This window comes from Lepidochelys kempii, chromosome 4 (genome assembly GCF_965140285.1).
Source record: "Lepidochelys kempii isolate rLepKem1 chromosome 4, rLepKem1.hap1, whole genome shotgun sequence".
Taxonomy (NCBI): domain Eukaryota; kingdom Metazoa; phylum Chordata; order Testudines; family Cheloniidae; genus Lepidochelys; species Lepidochelys kempii.
Window position 1 is genome coordinate 121,920,197 of NC_136383.1, and position 19,559 is coordinate 121,939,755.

Genomic DNA, 19,559 nt, shown 5'->3' on the forward strand with positions numbered 1-19,559 from the left:
AATAGTAGCCATATTAGAAACCGCAAATGAGTTGAAATTACTGAAGATATGCTACTAATTGCTTCATTCTGGACACACTTTAATAAACAGCACATTCAAGAGGAAGGGTCCACCACCCTATTTCTTCACTACGTTTTTGATGTTTCAGAAGGAAGTCAGGGTTCTTTCACTAAACCACGTATGTGATCCCCAATTTAAAAAAAAAAATCTTACTTTTGTTTTCTATAACATAGTTTTAAAAAAAGAGTAGACGGCACAAAATATTTTTGAGATTATGCATCAACTCGGAATCCAGTAATTTATTGTGTTTTCATCTAGACTGAGCGAGGACCTTAAGGAAGAGATCTCTCGATATGATGATATAGAAGAAACTGATTGTCTTCACTTCAAAGGAGGTGCTGTTGTCATCATGAATAGGTCGGAATATGAACAAGAGGCTGCTCGGCAGCTCTCCAACACCACTTTCTACAAACCATTACCCTCTGATCCCACTGAGAATTACCAAAAGAAACTACAGCATTTGCTCAAGAAACTCCCTGAAAAAGCACAAGATCAAATCCGCACAGACACACCCCTGGAACCCCAACCTGGGATATTCTATCTACTACCCAAGAGCCATAAACCTGGAAATCCTGGGCGCCCCATCATCTCAGGCATTGGCACCCTGACAGCAGGATTGTCTGGCTATGTAGACTCCCTCCTCAGGCCCTACACTACCAGCACTCCCAGCTACCTTCGAGACACCACTGACTTCCTGAGGAAACTACAATCCATCGGTGATCTTCCTGATAACACCATCCTGGCCGTTATGGATGCAGAAGCCCTCTACACCAACATTCCACACAAAGATGGACTACAAGCCGTCAAAAACACTATCCCCGATAATGTCACGGCTAACGTGGTGGCTGAACTTTGTGACTTTGTCCTTACCCATAACTATTTTACACTTGGGGACAATGTATACCTTCAAATCAGCGGCACTGCTATGGGTACCCGCATGGCCCCACAGTATGCCAACATTCTTATGGCTGACTTAGAACAACGCTTCCTCAGCTCTTGTCCCCTAACGCCTCTACTCTACTCGCGCTATATTGATGACATCTTCATCATCTGGACCCATGGAAAAGAAGCCCTTGAGGAATTCCACCATGATTTCAACAATTTTCATCCCACCATCAACCTCAGCCTGGTCCAGTCCACACAAGAGATCCACTTCCTGGACACTACAGTGCAAATAAACGATGGTCACATAAACACCACCCTATACTGGAAACCTACTGACCGCTATTCCTACCTACATGCCTCCAGCTTTCACCCTGACCACACCACACGATCCATTGTCTACAGCCAAGCTCTGCGATACAACCGCATTTGCTCCAACCCCTCAGACCGAGACCAACACCTACAAGATCTCTATCAAGCATTCTTAGAACTACAGTACCCACCTGCGGAAGTGAAGAAACAGATTGATAGAGCCAGAAGAGTTCCCAGAAGTCACCTACTACAGGACAGGCCTAACAAAGAAAATAACAGAACGCCACTAGCCGTCACCTTCAGCCCCCAACTAAAACCCCTCCAACGCATTATTAAAGATTTACAACCTATCCTGAAGGATGACCCAACACTCTCACAAATCTTGGGAGACAGGCCAGTCCTTGCCTACAGACAGCCCCCCAACCTGAAGCAAATACTCACCAGGAACCACACACCACACAACAGACCCACTAACCCAGGAACCTATCCTTGCAACAAAGCCCGTTGCCAACTGTGCCCACATATCTATTCAGGGGACACCATCACAGGGCCTAATAACATCAGCCACACTATCAGAGGCTCGTTCACCTGCACATCCACCAATGTGATATATGCCATCATGTGCCAGCAATGCCCCTCTGCCATGTACATTGGTCAAACTGGACAGTCTCTACGTAAAAGAACAAATCAGATGTCAAGAATTATAACATTCATAAACCAGTTGGAGAACACTTCAATCTCTCTGGTCACGCGATTACAGACATGAAAGTTGCTATATTACAACAAAAACACTTCAAATCCAGACTCCAGAGAGAAACTGTTGAATTGGAATTCATTTGCAAATTGGATACAATTAACTTAGGCTTGAATAGAGATTGGGAGTGGCTAAGTCATTATGCAAGGTAACCTATTTCCCCTTGTTTTTTCCTACCCCGCCCCCCCGACGTTCTTGTTAAACCCTGGATTTGTGCTGGAAATGGCCCACCTTGATTATCATACACATTGAAAGGAGAGTGGTCACTTTAGATAAGCTATTACCAGCAGGAGAGTGGGTTTGTGTGTGTGGGGGGGGGAGGGTGAGAAAACCTGGATTTGTGCTGGAAATGGCCCAACTTGATTATCATACACATTGTAAGAAGAGTGATCACTTTAGATAAGCTATTACCAGCAGGAGAGTGGGGTGGGAGGAGGTATTTTTTCATGCTTTGCGTGTATATAAAAAGATCTTCTACACTTTCCACAGTATGCATCCGATGAAGTGAGCTGTAGCTCACGAAAGCTTATGCTCAAATAAATTGGTTAGTCTCTAAGGTGCCACAAGTACTCCTTTTCTTTTTGCGAATACAGACTAACACGGCTGTTACTCTGAAACCTTCACTTGGACCATTATCTGATTTTAATATTATTTAATATTATTTTTAGCTATAATAGACTATAATAGCTATAGTAGGCTATAATAGAGTATTTGAGGGTTGTCTGACTCTACGTGTGACTGACTTGTGCATTAGGACTGCTTTCTTTACTATATTAACAACAAAACAGCAATGGGAGAGACTGGTAACCGTTAATGCAATTTCTTTCCACCCTTGAGAAGTCTGAGGGGTAAGTTTCTCCCACACAGAGGATGAACAAGAGAAATGTCCAACTCTGGATAATGCTATAATTCTTCCATAGGTCAGAAGTGACTGTCTGTACAAAGTGCAAGCTGGTCTCCATATTGGAAGAGAAGGTTCAAGGTCTGGACAACAGGTATCGACCCTGCATTGCACAAGAGAAACTGAAGATTTCCTGGACAGACGTCAGGATATGCTTCTACAGGCACAATGTTCTGAAGATTCAGAGCAGGCTGCGCAGCAGGGACAGGAGGATGGTGAAGCAATTTGGCAGCATGTGACCTCCAGAAGAAAAAAGGGGAGCGTCCATGTACCAGCAACGCAGATAGAGATAACAGTTTTCATGTTCTCTCCACAGGTACTAATGCGGAAAGTGGACTAGAGGATACATCTGAGGGAAGGGAACAGAAGGAGACTCCACCGATTGGAAGGCATGAGATGCACTGTCCTAGGGTTGGGGGTTCCATGACCACTGCTCCCAAGAGAAGGAGGCGGTGGTCGTGGTCTCTCTCCTCAGGGGGACTGAGTCATCTATCTGCCGCCCTAACCGGGAAAACCGAGAAGTCTACTGCTTGCCAGGAGCTAGGATTCACGATGTGTCGGAGAGATTGCCGAGACTCATCAAGCCCTCGGATCGCTACCCCTTCCTGCTTCTCCACGTGGGCACCAATGATACTGCCAAGAATGACCCTGAGCGGATCACTGAGGACTACGTGGCTCTGGGAAGAAGGATAAAGGAGTTTGAGGCGCAAGTGGTCTTCTCATCCATCCTCCCCGTAGAAGGAAAAGGCCTGGGTAGAGACCGTTGAATTGTGGAAGTCAATGAATGGCTATGCAGGTGGTGTCGGAGAGAAGGCTTTGGATTCTTTGACCATGGGATGGTGTTCCAAGAAGGAGGAGTGCTAGGCAGAGACGGGCTCCACCTAACGAAGAGAGGGAAGAGCATCTTCGCGAGTAGGCTAGCTAACCTAGTGAGGAGGGCTTTAAACTAGGTTCACCGGGGGAAGGAGAGCAAAGCCCTGAGGTAAATGGGGAAGTGGGATACCGGGAGGAAGCACGAGCAGGAGCGCGCGAGAGGGCAGGGGTCCTGCCTCATACTGAGAAAGAGGGACTATCAGCGAGTTATCTCAAGTGCCTATACACAAATGCAAGAAGCCTGGGAAACAAGTAAGGAGAACTGGAAGTCCTAGCACAGTCAAGGAATTATGATGTGATTGGAATAACAGAGACTTGGTGGGATAACTCACATGACTGGAGTACTGCCATGGATGGATATAAACTGTTCAGGAAGGACAGGCAGGGCAGAAAAGGTGGGGGAGTTGCATTGTATGTAAGAGAGCAGTATGACTGCTCAGAGCTCTGGTATGAAACTGCAGAAAAACCTGAGTGTCTCTGGATTAAGTTTAGAAGTGTGAGCAACGAGGGTGATGTTGTGGTGGGAGTCTGCTATAGACCACCGGACCAGGGGGATGAGGTGGACGAGGCTTTCTTCTGCCAACTCACGGAAGTTACTAGATCGCAGGCCCTGGTTCTCATGGGAGACTTCAATCACCCTGATATCTGCTGGGAGAGCAATACAGCGGTGCACAGACGATCCAGGAAGTTTTTGGAAAGTGTAGGGGACAATTTCCTGGTGCAACTGCTGGAGGAACCAACTAGGGGCAGACCTCTTCTTGACCTGCTGCTCACAAATCAGGAAGAATTAGTAGGGGAAGCTAAAGTGGATGGGAACCTGGGAGGCAGTGACCATGAGATGGTCAAGTTCAGGATCCTGACACAGGTAAGAAAGGAGAGCAGCAGAATATGGACCCTGGACTTCAGAAAAGCAAACTTTGACTCCCTCAGGGAACTGATGGGCAGGATCCCCTGGGAGAATAACATGAGGGGGAAAGGAGTCCAGGAGAGCTGGCTGTATTTTAAAGGATCCTTATTGAGGTTACAGGGACAAACCATCCCGATGTGTAGAAAGAATAGTAAATATGGCAGGCGACCAGCTTGGCTTAACAGTGAAATCCTTGCTGATCTTGAACACAAAAAAGAAGCTTACAAGAAGTGGAAGATTGGACAAATGACCAGGGAACAGTATAAAAATATTGCTCGGGGATGCAGGAGTGAAATTACGAAGGCCAAATCACACCTGGAGTTGCAGCTAGCAAGAGATATTAAGAGTAACAAGAAGGTATGTTAGCAACAAGAAGAAAGTCAAGGAAAATGTGGGCCCCTTACTGAATGAGGGAGGCAACCTAGTGACAGAGGATGTAGAAAAAGCTAATGTACTCAATGCTTTTTTTGCCTCTGTCTTCACGAACAAAGTCAGCTCCCAGACTACTGCACTGGGCAGCGCAGCATGGGGAGGAGGTGACCAGCCCTCTGTGGAGAAAGAAGTGGTTCGGGACTATTTAGAAAAGCTGGACGACCACAAGTCCATGGGGCCGAATGCGCTGCATCCAAGAGTGCTAAAGCAGTTGGTGGATGTGACTGCAGAGCCATTGGCCATTATCTTTGAAAACTCATGGCGATCAGGGGAAGTCCCAGACGACTGGAAAAAGGCTAATGTCGTGCCCATCTTTAAAAAAGGGAAGAAGGAGGATCCTGGGAACTACAGGCCAGTCAGCCTCACCTCAGTCCCTGGAAAAATCATGGAGCAGGTCCTCAAGGAATCAATTCTGAAGCACTTAGAGGAGAGGAAAGTGATCAGGAACAGTCAGCATGGATTCACCAAGGCCTGACTAATCTAATTGCCTTCTATGTCGAGATAACTGGCTCGGTGGATGAGGGGAAAGCGGTGGACGTGTTTTTCCTTGACTTTAGCAAAGCTTTAGACACGGTCTCCCACAGTATTCTTGCCAGCAAGTTAAAGAAGTATGGGCTGGATGAATGGACTATAAGGTGGACAGAAAGCTGGCTAGATTGTCGGGCTCAACAGGTAGTGATCAATGGCTCCATGTCTAGTTGGCAGCCGGTATCAAGTGGAGTGCCCCAAGGGTCGGTCCTGGGGCTGGTTTTGTTCAATATCTTCATAAATGATCTGGAGGATGGTGTGGATTGCACCCTCAGCAAGTTTGCAGATGACACTAAACTGGGAGGAGAGGTAGATACGCTGGAGGGTAGGGATAGGATACATAGGGCTCTAGACAAATTAGAGGATTGGGCCAAAAGAAATCTGATGAGGTTCAACAAGGACAAGTGCAGAGTCCTGCACTTAGGACGGAAGAATCCAATGCACCGCTACAGACTAGGGACCGAATGGCTAGGCAGCAGTTCTGCAGAAAAGAACCTAGGGGTTACAGTGGACGAGAAGCTGGATAGGAGTCAACAGTGTGCCCTTGTTGCCAAGAAGGCCAATGGCATTTTGGGATGTATAAGTAGGGGCACTGCCAGCAGACTGAGGGACGTGATCGTTCCCCTCTATTCGACATTGGTGAGGTCTCATCTGGAGTACTGTGTTCAGTTTTGGGCCCCACACTACAAGAAGGATGTGGAAAAATTGGAAAGAGTCCAGCGGAGGGCAACAAAAATGATTAGGGGACTGGAACACATGACTTATGAGGAAGGGCTGAGGGAACTGGGATTGTTTAGTCTGTGGAAAAGAAGAATGAGGGAGGATTTGGTAGGTGCTTTCAACTACCTGAAAGGGGGTTCCAAAGAGGATGGATCTAGACTGTTCTCAGTGGTAGCAGATGACAGAACGAGGAGTAATGGTCTCAAGTTGCAGTGGGGGAGGTTTAGGTTGGATATTAGGAAAAACTTTTTCCACTAGGAGGGTGGTGAAACACTGGAATGCGTTACCTAGGGAAGTGGTAGAATCTCCTTCCTTAGAGGTTTTTAAGGTCAGGCTTGACAAAGCCCTGGCTGGGATGATTTAGTTGGGGATTGGTCCTGCTTTGAGCAGGGGGGTTGGACTAGATGACCTCCTGAGGTCCCTTCCAACCCTGATATTCTATGATTCTATACATTTCCTGTATAGAAATTCTGGTCAAAATGAACTCACTTTGTAAGCTTTCTACTGTATTTTGCTTTCATAAATGTAAATTGAGAACACATCTTAATCTTAGGGGTAAACATGAACAGTACTGGCACCTAATATGAGCATCTGTCTTCCCTTTATGAAGCGCATGAAATACGATAGATAACTGATAGCTTGAAAGCTTGTCTCTCTCACCAACAGAAGTTGGCCCAATAAAAGATATTACCTTACCCACTTTGTCTTGCTAACAGATAACTGACTCATTTAAAAGTTTAGGAAGATAATAATACACATTAACATGTTGTGCTTATATTGTGCTTTTTATCCAAAAGAACCAGGTCTCAAGGTGTTTAACAGCCAGAGGTCACCACTGAAATGCAGCCATTTATAGGGCAGAACATAGAATTTACTCAGCAAAAGCAAAGCTATGGAGCAGTTTTTAGGAAGAGACATGAATAGCTACTCCATTTCAAGAATAGGGAAATGGCCCATATCTTGTTAATTTTATTACATCACAGAATGTCAATGAAAAAAACCCACCCAAATTCCCTATTTGGTTAGGATTGCAGCAGAAACTTAGTTAATATGGTTCACGTCATTACAATTATGTGATGCATGAGGACCTTGTGATGGAACATGGCCAGAATTTCTCAGAGCATCAAAGCATTTGATGAGGCAAAATAGATAATTTATCGATGCAGCTCTAGGCAAGACTGGACTCAAATCACAGAATCATAGAATATCAGGGTTGGAAGGGACCTCAGGAGATCATCTAAGTCCAACCCCCTGCTCAAAGCAGGCACAATCCCCAATTTTTTTTGCCCAAGATCTCAAATGGCCCCTTCAAGGATTGAACTCACAACCCAGGGTTCAGCAGGCCAATGCTCAAACCACTGAGCTATCCTACATATTTTGTATGTAACACTGGAATTTTCTCTCTTAAATGAATGTGTTACTAATTGATGTATATCCCAATGTTAATTTATTTATTTATTTTAAATCCTATTCAGATAGCAATTTCTTGCTATTACTATATTTGAGTGCAAATTTCTAAGAAATTGAAAACAGAAGAATCTCTAGTGCTCCAATATAGAGGAGTTTCTATAGAATCCTAACAATGGAATTGATTTTAAAAAGTCTGATTGGTTGTGCATTATATTTCCCATAGGTTTTTTTGCTTTGAAAAAATCTTAAATGGAAAGGAAAATATATAATTTGTGTTTGGATTTTCAGCACAATCTACCTGTATCACTTGCTTACCCATCCCATCAATGCCATTTTTCACAATACAGTCATTCCTCACTCTTCAAAATATTCCTGTCCCAAATTCCCAATTCACATTTTATACAAAGATAATGAGGTAGGTGGTTACTACTCTGTGTCAAGATAGCTAATTTGACATCATTTCACTGTTAACCTAGGATTTTAATGACACCAATAAGAGGGGAAAAAACACTTCATTTGGATGGTTTTCTCTGACATTATATACTGTTAAAAACATATTACATACTTTTGCCCATACTTCTGGCCTCTGCTACCTTTAAATTCCTTGTAAAATATGTGTGAATACTTTCATTACAAGCATACTGCAATTATTCAAACACTTTATAAGAATTGAAATGAAATCTTGCATTTCACTGGTAAAAATTATTACTGTATATTGTGATGACACATTATTTAAAACCACCAATCCCCCTGCTGAAATTATGATAACTGAGCAAAGAAAATAGAAAAGTGAAGGACAGACACTTCTTTTGAAGTGTGTGCTTTTGGGTTTATATATTCTAGCCTTAAATCTGAAAAGAATAATTCATTACCCTTCCCTTTAGAATATGGATACCTTTTGAAAAGAACATGAGTCTTGGCCTGAAAACCAGCGTTTACCACGCTCACAATATTATGGTGTATGATATATCTACAATTCAGATTGGCTGATCACAGATGGCATGCTAAAAAAAGTCACAGGACTTGCAACAACTGTACATTTCAAATTGTTCTCAATTCTTGACAGGATAAAGATGGTGATGGAGAAAGGAGATTTGAGGCACAATTTATTTATCTTCCAGTTGATTTGAGAATTTGATGGAGGAGGTGAGGGACAGAGAAGAAAGGGAGTCATACATATCTACCTGCTGAAGTTCCATATTGAACTCCCACCAAAGAACTCCATCAAAGGGCAGACTGAAGAATTTCCATTGTGCAAATTACTCCAATTTTAATTAGCCTTCCAAGCAAACCCAAAACACATTTTAGATTTATCTTGTGCCTTAATTATACTGCATAAAATGCCATAGATATTGCTTATTCATAACCATTTGAGAATTAGTATATTTAGGACTCAGCCCTGTGGAGTGCTGAGCAGCTCCTGCATCTCAACTCTTATTTCAGGAATACAGAAGGAGGCATCTGGCATCCTTGCATCTTAGGAGCCTTAAAATTAGAAGATGGTGTTTTTTTTTTGTTTTTTTTTAAACAGCTTGGTAAACCTTAGACCTGTGGTTATCTTTGGAATTACACTGAAGCAATTGGGCTGAGAATAGGCTAGCTCAAAATGGATCTCAAATTAGGATTATTTAACACCGATGACATGCACAAACCAAACACCACATGCAGAACTCCTGATGAGCCCCTTAACTTCACACACATTTTCATATTATTCACCAGTTTGAATATATAAAAAGATGTTGAGTTTCTTTAAGAGGTACTTTAGAAGGGTAATTTAACAGCTTGTAGAATGGCACATACATAATTTGTACATCCATCTAGTCTTTCCATTAAAGCCAACTCTTTAGCTATTACAGGTAATAGGGCAGAGTAGGGAGAGGTAGAAGTGAAGGGTGAACAACAGTATTTAGAGCAGTATGACAGGGCAGTAAGTACCTTTCTAACAGAGAGAGATTTAGCGGGACTAAAGGCCTGCTCTGTGAGATCGAGCCCTTCAATAGTTTCCGTACAGTCTGACAGGGGAGCATCCTGCAACAGTAAATTGAGTAAACAGAGCAAACCAAGCCCAGGCTTTAACACATCAACCATGAGCATTATGTGACACTAGTTATAAACATGCAGAGAAACAGTAAGTGGTAGATAAAGTAGCAATGATAATGAATTGACATGCACACAAATATCACACCCAGACTGAAAAATGCTATGTTCATGATATGACTAGTCAAACTTCATAAAGTGCATCAGAAAATACTTATCTACTGCCAATTATATCACTCACATTTACCGAGATGTAAGTTTTTAAGTTACTAGTGTGTGCACTTGGCTGAGCAACTGTATAGACAGCACTTAAAACTCTTATTTTGAACAATAATTCAAAGGAAGTCTATTTTCTTAGTGCACCAAATACAGTATTTTTAGCTTAATGATTTTATTGTTGATGCACAAAACCAATAGTTTCCTTTTATTTTTTAATTGATCTCCAAATAAATGACTGTCAAGTTATCAGAATATATTCAATACACACTATTACACAACATTGACTCTGTTTCCAATATCTTATATTTTAAAAGTACAATAACTTGAAAAATATCCAAGTTGTCACAAAGCCTGACTAGTTTTGAGCAGGATTCTAACCCATATAAATAGCCTTTTCAAATTTTCATGCACTACATTCAGAAATAAATCAAGGAGCATCTCTCACAGACATGCTTCAGCTGCACTACTAAAGCCTCTTACATTTCTGACCCTGAGCACTCTCACAAAGACAATGGTGTGTTATCTCTAACACTTACCTTATAAATAGTTACTCTCTGCCAATTAAAGAATAATGTTATAGTGACATATTAGGTGAAAGTAGAGGACACCAGACATTAACTTCAAGATTATGTTTTATGGCACTCTGTGTTCTCACCTGTACAAGATTCCTGTCCACTACTACCCCACAAAGAACCTGTGACTGAGGACCAGCGGTTTTAATATCCTGTAAGTTTTGCTCCCGGATCTGTGAAGAAAACAGCAAGATAAATACATGTGAACAGTAGACAAACCCATTTTATCCACTCAGTTGGGGGGGCCGGGGGGGAAGGGGGAAGAGACAAACCAAACCAAACCCTTTTTTGGTTAGGTTTTAGGACAGGTCCTGAGTTGGTATAAATTATCAGAGCTCCATGGATGTCAATGGAGCTGTGACAGTTTACACTAGCTGAAGATGTACCCCCAGGATTCTATTTGATACAGATTATTTCTTACATGCCAATCAGTTTGGTATCCAGGTACCACAGCATGCATTTGCTTTCCTTTTACATTGTAAAAGTAGATTGATCAGGTAGCAGAGAAAGCCACTTCAGAGGGACATCAGAACATTCCAGATCAGTCTTTTACCATGTTCAACCTTTTAGCATCCACAAATTCCATAACCACACTCCCACAGAGAGTAATTCCAAAACCAACAGGAAGTGCTACTAAAATAGAATAATAGAAATGTAGAGCCGGAAGGGACCTTGAGAGGTCATCTTGTCCAGCTGAGGCAGAACCAAGTAAACCTTGACCATCTCCTGACTGGTGTTCGTCTAACCCAGTGGTTCTTATCCCGGGATGCAAGATGCCCTTTCTGGGGGTGCCAGATTTTTTTTAGAAGGTAAATCATCGAAAACACAAATTAAGCACAGGCACGTTTAATCAAATCTATGTATTTATTAACATTATACATTTTAAACGATGACTATAATACACAAATAATACATCTAGGTTTAAAGAACTGACCTACTTCCACGATTTTTGATAAGGGGTGTGAGAACATATTTTGAGAACCAAAGGGGTGCAGGCTGCAGTAAAGGTTAAGAACCACTGATCTGTTCTTAAAATCCTCCAGTGACGGGGAATGCACAACCTTACTTGGAAGCCTAAAGCAGGGCTTAACTAACCTTTGTAGCTCGAAAGTATGTGTGCATGAACACTAAAAAAAAATAAAAAAATCTAACCTAAATCTCCCTCGCTGCAGATTAAGCCCATTACATCTTGTCCTATATTCAGTGGACATGAAAGACAACTGATCACCATCCTCTTTATAATGGCCAGTAACACGTTGGAAGACTTATTAGCTCCTTCCTCAATCTTCTTTTCTCTAGACTAAACATTTCCTCGTATGTCAGGTTTTTTAAACCTTTCATCATTTTTGTTGCTCTCCTCTAAACTCTCTCCAAGTTATCCACCTTTCCTAAAGCGTGGTGCCCAGAAGTGGACACACTACTCTGGCTGAGGCCTCACAGAGGCTGAGTAGACCGGGATAATTACCTTCCATGTCTTATATACAACATTCCTTTAATATTAATACCCCAGATTGATATTAGCCTTTTTCGCAACTGCATCACATTGACTCATTCAATTTCTGATCTATTATCATCCCCAGATCCTTTTCTGATGTACTAATACTTAGCCAGTTATTTCCCATTTGTAGTTGTGAATTTCATTTTTCCTTCCTAGATGTAGTACTTTACACTTGTCCTCACTGAATTTCATCTTGTTGATTTCAGAGCAGTTCTAAAATTTGTCAAGGTTGTTTTGAATTTTGATACTGTCTTTCAAAGTGCTTGCGGCCAGTCCCAGTTTGGTGCTATCTACAAATTCCGTAACCACGCTCTCCACTCCACTTTTCAAGTCATTAATGGAAATATTGACCAGTATCAGACCCAGAACAAACCCCTGCTGGATCCCACTAGAGATGTTTTCCCCACCCATTTGACTGCAAACCATTGATAACTACTCTTTGGTCTTTCAAGCAGTTTTGAACTTACCTGATAGTAATTTAATCTAGACCACATTTCCCAAATTTACTTATGAGAATGTTGTGGGATTATGTCAAAAGTGTTACTAAAATCAAGATACATCACATCTATAGTTTTCCCCCATCCAATAGGCTAGTAACCCTGTTAAAGAAGGAAATTAGATTGGTTTGGCATGATTTGTTCTTGACAAATCCATGTGGCTATTACTTATAATTCTACTAACCTCTAGATACTTACAAATTGATTATTTAATAACAATACTCTTTACCACCTCAATTTACCATCCAAACTTTGACAGTGGTGGCGATACTTTTGAAGTGGATGCTAATGAGTACATTTGTTTGAGAATGCAAAATACCTCATTTGCATGTGCACAAATGGATATTTTTGAATGCAAAAATCAGTTAACTGCATAAAGAAGTATCCATCTGTGTATCTAAACACAAATGTTCTCTTTTATGTCTTCAATGTTTGCAAACTCTTTCCTCATTCCACAATGTGGGAATAGAAATAAAGTAATTCCTGAACCTGGATGTCTTGAGAGGGCAATGAAACCATAATTGCTGACCCAGCATGCAACATTTCAAAGTAGTTTGGAGCGCTGTTTCTAAAGCTGCAGAAGAGGATGCATTTAGAGGGATTCACTTGTGGCTGCATGGATGGCAAAGGGCTATTCATCTTAAAATTATGTTGTAAACAAACGAAGCTACCCATCTTACTATCAAACACCTAAGATTATTAAAACTGAAAAAATTAAAAATCTTATTCCCACAACTCTATACTCTGGGTTTACTCCTTGCGTTTATCTTGACTGGGGCAATGAAAACCCCTGAAATCAGTTTTATTTCTGTTTTTGGTTGGTTTCACTTTCAGGCTTTTAGCACCACAGTGGAAATGTTTATTTAACAACTGTTTTCCACTTCTACTGATCTTAGGTTTTATAAAAAAAATTTTTATAAAAAAAATAAATTTAAACCAAGTTTAAGTTGACAGTTTCCTCGTGACAGTTTTTGCAAAAAGGTAAGAATGAGTCTTATTCAACATACCCTTTCTATTGTCAGTTGCAAGTTTATTAGCAATTTTATTTCTCCAAATATATTTTATCGTATAAGCTATAAAAAAAAGCTAGAATATAATTTGTTTGGCACCGGACATCTAGTTACTTGAACTTTGTGTTGACAGTTCTTTGTATTATTTAGTAGAACGGGAACCATTACAGAGCAGATACTTCAAAAGAGCCAGGGATATTTGGAGCTCCTTAAATAAAGTTTTGTCTGTGCGATCTAGTCTACATCTGACCTTTACCTCTGTCTGAAATACTGCTCCCAAAACCAGGCTTTCCATAAATTATTTGTTTTGGACAAGACAAACAAATCTACCATCTATGTTGCTACACAAAAATGTTTATTATTGTTCTTAAAGTACAATTTTTTGATGACTAGATTGCAGCCAAATACCAAACCCAATAAAATCCACGCAGCTCCCACAGGAAGAGCACATTATAAAAACTGGAAAGGCAAGTATGTGAAGGACTCTACATGATAAGTTCAGCTATCATTTAACAAGCCCAGGGCTTTCAAAAGAAGGCATGTTCACACAGAAAACAACATACCATCAATGTGAGTAACTCAACATAACAAGGATCAACATCTGCCTACTTGAACCTTTCACATGTGTAGATTTCAGTTTCAAGATCTTTGCCTTTTGGATTGGTTAAATTGCACTGAACTTTCCATATTAAACAGTGACCATTTCACAACACCGCTGGGACAAAGATGATGGCTCTATCCTTAACCTTAAAACAGACAGACTCTCCCGTAGCACTAAACAGTGCTCATGCCAGCAACCTTTTAAAAGATTTTACCTGCACAAACTCCTCTTTTTCCGATAGTGGCATCAACTAACAGCACCAGCAGCAGCAATCGGAGGGAAGTTAGGCCATTACTAATTTTAGCTAACAGGTTGCCAACACATGGTTTATACTTTTGCAAGAATGGAAGCTAAATAAGATGATCCAACTACTTCCTCACAGAAGATCAGTGGTAACATCTAAAGTTAATTTCACACAGACTGGAATTCAAACCACTGAACCACTTTAAAATGGTTAATATCTGGCTCAACAGATCTGGGAAGTGGGGGAGAACCACACCTTGCCTAATCACAGCCCAATTATAAAGCAACGTCCATAGACTGGTGGATCCATATTTCTGTGCTTTAATTTTAAATTGACAAAGGTTTGGAGATATTTTGCAAAGAATTTTAATTAGGAGCAGAAGCCATTTTAGAATACATATTTAGCTAATCCCATCCCTAAAATCTAAATAAAAATTCCTCAAAACAAAAAAATCACAGCACTACCATGATGATTGATCATTTCCCCTGACTCTTTCTGTCTTGTCTATTTAAATTGTGAACTCTTCAGGGCAGGGACTGTACACTGCTTAGCTCAAGTTCTTGGTTCACCCTCAGGCCCTATCACAATTAACAATAATCAGCCACATCATGTATGTGGCTCAATTCTGGACCCTACCTCCTGAAAAAGTCTGCCTGGAACTGTATAACGTAATATCAGACATAGAAGCTGGCCAAGCAGTAATAAGTAAGGCTCTGTGTTTGTCACGGAGGTCACGGATTCTGTGACTTTCCGTGACTTCTGCACAGGCTGGTGCACCTGGCCTGGGGGTTGCCAGAGCAGTTAATGCAGCCCCTATGCCAGGCGCACTGGCCGCTGCTGCGACAGTCTCGGGCCCTTCCGCCCCCCAGCAGCAGGAGTATGGGTGGATTCAGGGCTGGGGGTGTGGGGTGGTGCTTACCGTGGGGGGGTGGGGGTATCCCTGGAAGGGAGACAGCAACTCCCCTCCCTCAGCTCCTAGCTCCATGTGCTGCTGCTGCCACCGCCCTGACGCACCGCCCCTGTGGCTCCCACTGGCCACGGTTCCCAGCTAATGGGAGCTGAAGAACCAGGGCTTGGGGTGGGGCAGGGCGTAGCGGAGGCAGCACATAGAGCTAGGAGCTGGGGTTGCCACTTCCCTGGAGCCGGGTAGGGAGCCTGCCCTAGCCGCTGCACCTCCCTCCCCCCCGCCAACTGAGCAATGCTGGCTATTCCTTATAACCCTATTCTAACTCCAGGTGTTTACACACCAATTGTTTAATAAATTATTCCAGTATCTTTCCAGGTATTGAAGTTAGGCTGATTAGTTTGTAATTCCCCATGGCCTCTTTTTCTCCCTTCTTAAAGATAGGTACTACGTTTGCCCTTCTCCAGTCCTCTGGGAACCCACCCATCCTCCAGGAGTTCTCAAAGATAATTGCTAATGGTTCCAAGATGGCTTCAGCTAGTTAAATAAGTAACCTGGGATGAATTTCATCAGATCCTATCAGCTTGAACACATCTAACTTATTTAAATATTCTTTAACCTTTCCTTATTTTGGCTTGCATTCCTTCCCCTCTTGTTCTTAATATTAACTGTACTGAGCATCTAGCCACCATGAATTTTTTTTTTACTAAAGACTGAAGCAAACAGGAATTAAAGACCTCATTTTTCTTGATGTCATAAGTTATTAGCTCTCCTTCCCCAATGAGTAGAAGAGACACACACTGTTTCATCTTTCTCTTGTTCCTAGTGTATTTAAAGAATGTCTTCTTAATTGCCTTTTATGTCCCTTTCTAGTTGTACCTCATTTTGTGCCTTAGCCTTTCTGATCTTGTTCCTACATGCTGTGCTATACTTTTGTACTCCTCATCAATTTGTCCATGTTTCCACGTTGTGTGGGATTCCTTTTTGGATTTTCAAGTCATTAAAGAGTTCCTGGTGGAGCAATATTAGATTCTTATTATCCTTCCTATCTTTTCTTCACATTGGAACAGTTTGCAGTTGCGCGTTTAATATTGTCTCCTTGAGAAACTGCCAGCTCTCCTGAACTCCTTTTTCTATTAGATTTTCTTCTCATGGGACCTTACCTACCATTTATCTGAATTTGTTAAAGTCTGCCTTTTTTAAAGTCCCCTGTCCTTATTCTGCTGCTCTCACTCTTTTCTTTCTTTAGAACTATGAAATGATAACTTTCACCCAAATTGCCTTCCACCTTCAGATTCGCAGCCAATTCTGACCTATTGGTCAGAATCAAGTCTAAAATGTCTAGCTCCCTGGTTAATTCCTTTCTGGAACAAAAAGTTGTTCCCCAATGCATTCCAAGAACTTATTGGAAAGTTTATTTTTTGCCATATTACTCTTTCAACAGATGTCAGGGTACTTACAGTCTCCCATTAGTACCAGGTTTTGTATTTTGGATATTTTTGTTATTTGTTCTAGAAATGCCTCATCCACTTCCTCTTTCTGATCTGGTGGTCTATGGTGGACCATTACCAGAATGTCACCCGTATTTTTAACCCCCTTTATCTTAACCGAGAAGCTTTCAGCTTGTCTGCCTCCCACCTCCTTCTGGACTACAGAACAAGCTTATATATTCTTGATGTATAATGCAAAGCCTCCTCCCTTTTCACCCTGCCTGTCCTTCCTGATCAAGCTATACCCCTCTATACCAATATTCCAGTCATGGAACTTATCACACCAAGTTCCTGTGATGCCAATTAAGTCATAATTTAGCTTATGTACTAATATTTCCTGTTCATTCCCCATACTTCTTACATCTGAGTACAGACATCTACGGATGTTGGGCAGATTCCCCCTCTAATTTCTCTCTTGTAATTTTCCATGTCCTCCCACCCCCCAACATCTAACCCTGTGGTATTGTCACTTTTTTTTTATATATATATATATACACTTACCTGTGGGCTTTTATCACATGCCCCCTTTGAACCTAGTTTAAAGCCCTCCTTGGGTCAAAAGGAGCAGGTGACAAATGATTACTGAGCTTAGTTCAAGAATATATAGCAACTGTTTCTGCCTCTAGTTATCATGGAGAGGACAATGCAGAAGCCATGCTTTTGATTTCTGCAAGACCTCATCACAACAAAATTATTAGCTTTTTACAAGTATGCAATTTAAACAAAAGTGATGGCAAATTAAATTATTTAACAACAGTTACAAACCTTGTTCCTCATTTCTTGGACCTCCTTTGGGTTAGTGTTCAATGGAACAAACAGGTTAGGGACAGCAGAGGTGGAAGTTCTATGTCCATCCTCTTTAGTCCACTGCAATGCCAAGAACAGTTCAATAGTCAGAATTGCTGTATTGGCAAGGAACATTAATAGCAGCAAATTTATGCAACAATTGATCATGCGTTATATATAAATGCAGAAAACTGAATCAATGGTTACATTCTATTCATTTACAAGAGCACTTAACTCATACACTTCTTCAGTGGTAACAGAATCAGAAAAGGAATTAAAATAAATGTCTACAGAGACACTATCAACTAGAATATCATTTCCACCCCCAAACCTTTGTACTTATTGTTACATGTAACACCAGAGATTTCTGAAACTCAAATAAGTCTATTAGCAGTTCATTTTTCTGTGCATTTGACAGCACCACATAGTTAGACAGGCTCAACATTTTCCCTATGTACTTTGTTTCTCACTTGCTGAAGAGACCCTTAGCAATAAAGGAGACAAAAATCCCTTAACACTTATTTTAAAAGTAAAAATTAAAGAAAAAAAGCATTTCAAGATATGCTATTTAAAGGGTTGTCTCAATTTATTTTTTAATTAGGTAATTTTTTATAAAATTGAGTTGACAGTGTCCCTTTAATCACAGAAAAAAAAATCAACCCAGATAAAGTTAAGATAAAATGATGACTGTTTTTAAATCCTAATATAGTCATATTCATCTTCATGTTTTCTCTTTGAAAATACTAAAATGAGAGCGAAATCATTGATTCAATCCTCTGATACTTAACAAACATCAAAGCAAACTGAAAGCATAAGATGACAGGATTGTGGAAAGCAATGTGATGTCACTAACCAGGTTTAGTGAATGATTTTGTACTGTGAGGCAAGAGTGGGCATCACCAAAGTTTTGCATTAAAACAAACTACTGCATTAGAATATACTGTGTTTTCAGAATTATTTCTGTACAGACAAATAGCTGTATCAATACAGCAGCCTACGGGAACAGTTTGGTGATGTCGAATATTTTATATAACTTATATAGCCCAAAAGGTTACAAAAATATCCCAAACACAAACTTAAAGCGCTTCATGGACTCTTCACAGAAGGTTGTTTTACATGGTCATTGCATCTAGTATGTTGACGGGGTTCCTGTGCCACAACACTAAGCTTTTTCTCTTTACCTCCGATTCGTCAAATGCAGTATCTTAATAATTCTCAATTGTTATTGCATAGAAAATGCATTGAACATTTAAAACAAACCTGTTTTAGAGAGCAAATGCTATGCACTTTTCTGAGTAATTTCGAGAGACAATAAGATAGCCAGAAATTGTAAAACTTTAAAAAGCAAACAGAATTTAAAAATGTTTTGCACTGTAAAGAAAAAAATGGAATGAACATGGAGCTGTGGAATACTCACTGATGATTATCTTCTTAGATAAAAATTAATCCAGCTTTTTATTAAAGATAATTTTAGTCAAAACATTAAAATATAAAAACAACCTCAGTACAGCAAACTGTTTTCGTTTTTAAATTAAGAACAAGCATTAAAATATTAAGCACAAAAACCTGGGACATTGTAAGAATTTTATATTGCTCCAGCATAATAGCTAAACAATATTAATTTCTGAGTCAGGATTTTACTTCAAACGCCTACTGATTATTTCAGATATTAAATAATTTGATGTTGTATGTGAACTAAGATTTAAAAATTAAGAGTATTGCTCTAAATATGTATGCATGTGGAGTTTTTTTTCATGGCAGTACTGCTTCATAAAGAGCTGAAAGTAGCAAGTCTGTATTGACTAGTTATTTCCTTAAACAAACAAAAACCAAACAACAAAAAGGCATCACACACACACAGAACCTCTTCTCTGTTTTCTTCAGGGCTTTCTAGATGATACACTATACTCTTGCTTAAGAGT

At 40.7% G+C, this 19,559-nt stretch overlaps 1 protein-coding gene across 17 annotated transcripts in view; it reads right to left on the reverse strand.

Annotated features, from left to right (window-relative positions):
* The window catches only part of ADD1 (adducin 1), a 136,130-nt gene that overhangs the window by 20,209 nt on the left and 96,362 nt on the right, over positions 1-19,559 (reverse strand). For 10 of the 17 annotated variants that reach the window (XM_073342677.1, XM_073342668.1, XM_073342675.1 and 7 more), the window contains exons 11-13: positions 17,617-17,718; positions 10,691-10,780; positions 9,715-9,807 (exon numbers count right to left, since the gene is read on the reverse strand). In XM_073342677.1, the coding sequence (XP_073198778.1) occupies positions 9,715-9,807; positions 10,691-10,780; positions 17,617-17,718 (285 nt within the window). The remainder of the gene's footprint in view (positions 1-9,714; positions 9,808-10,690; positions 10,781-17,616; positions 17,719-19,559) is intronic. The other 7 variants (XM_073342678.1, XM_073342669.1, XM_073342676.1 and 4 more) reach the window with 2 other exon arrangements.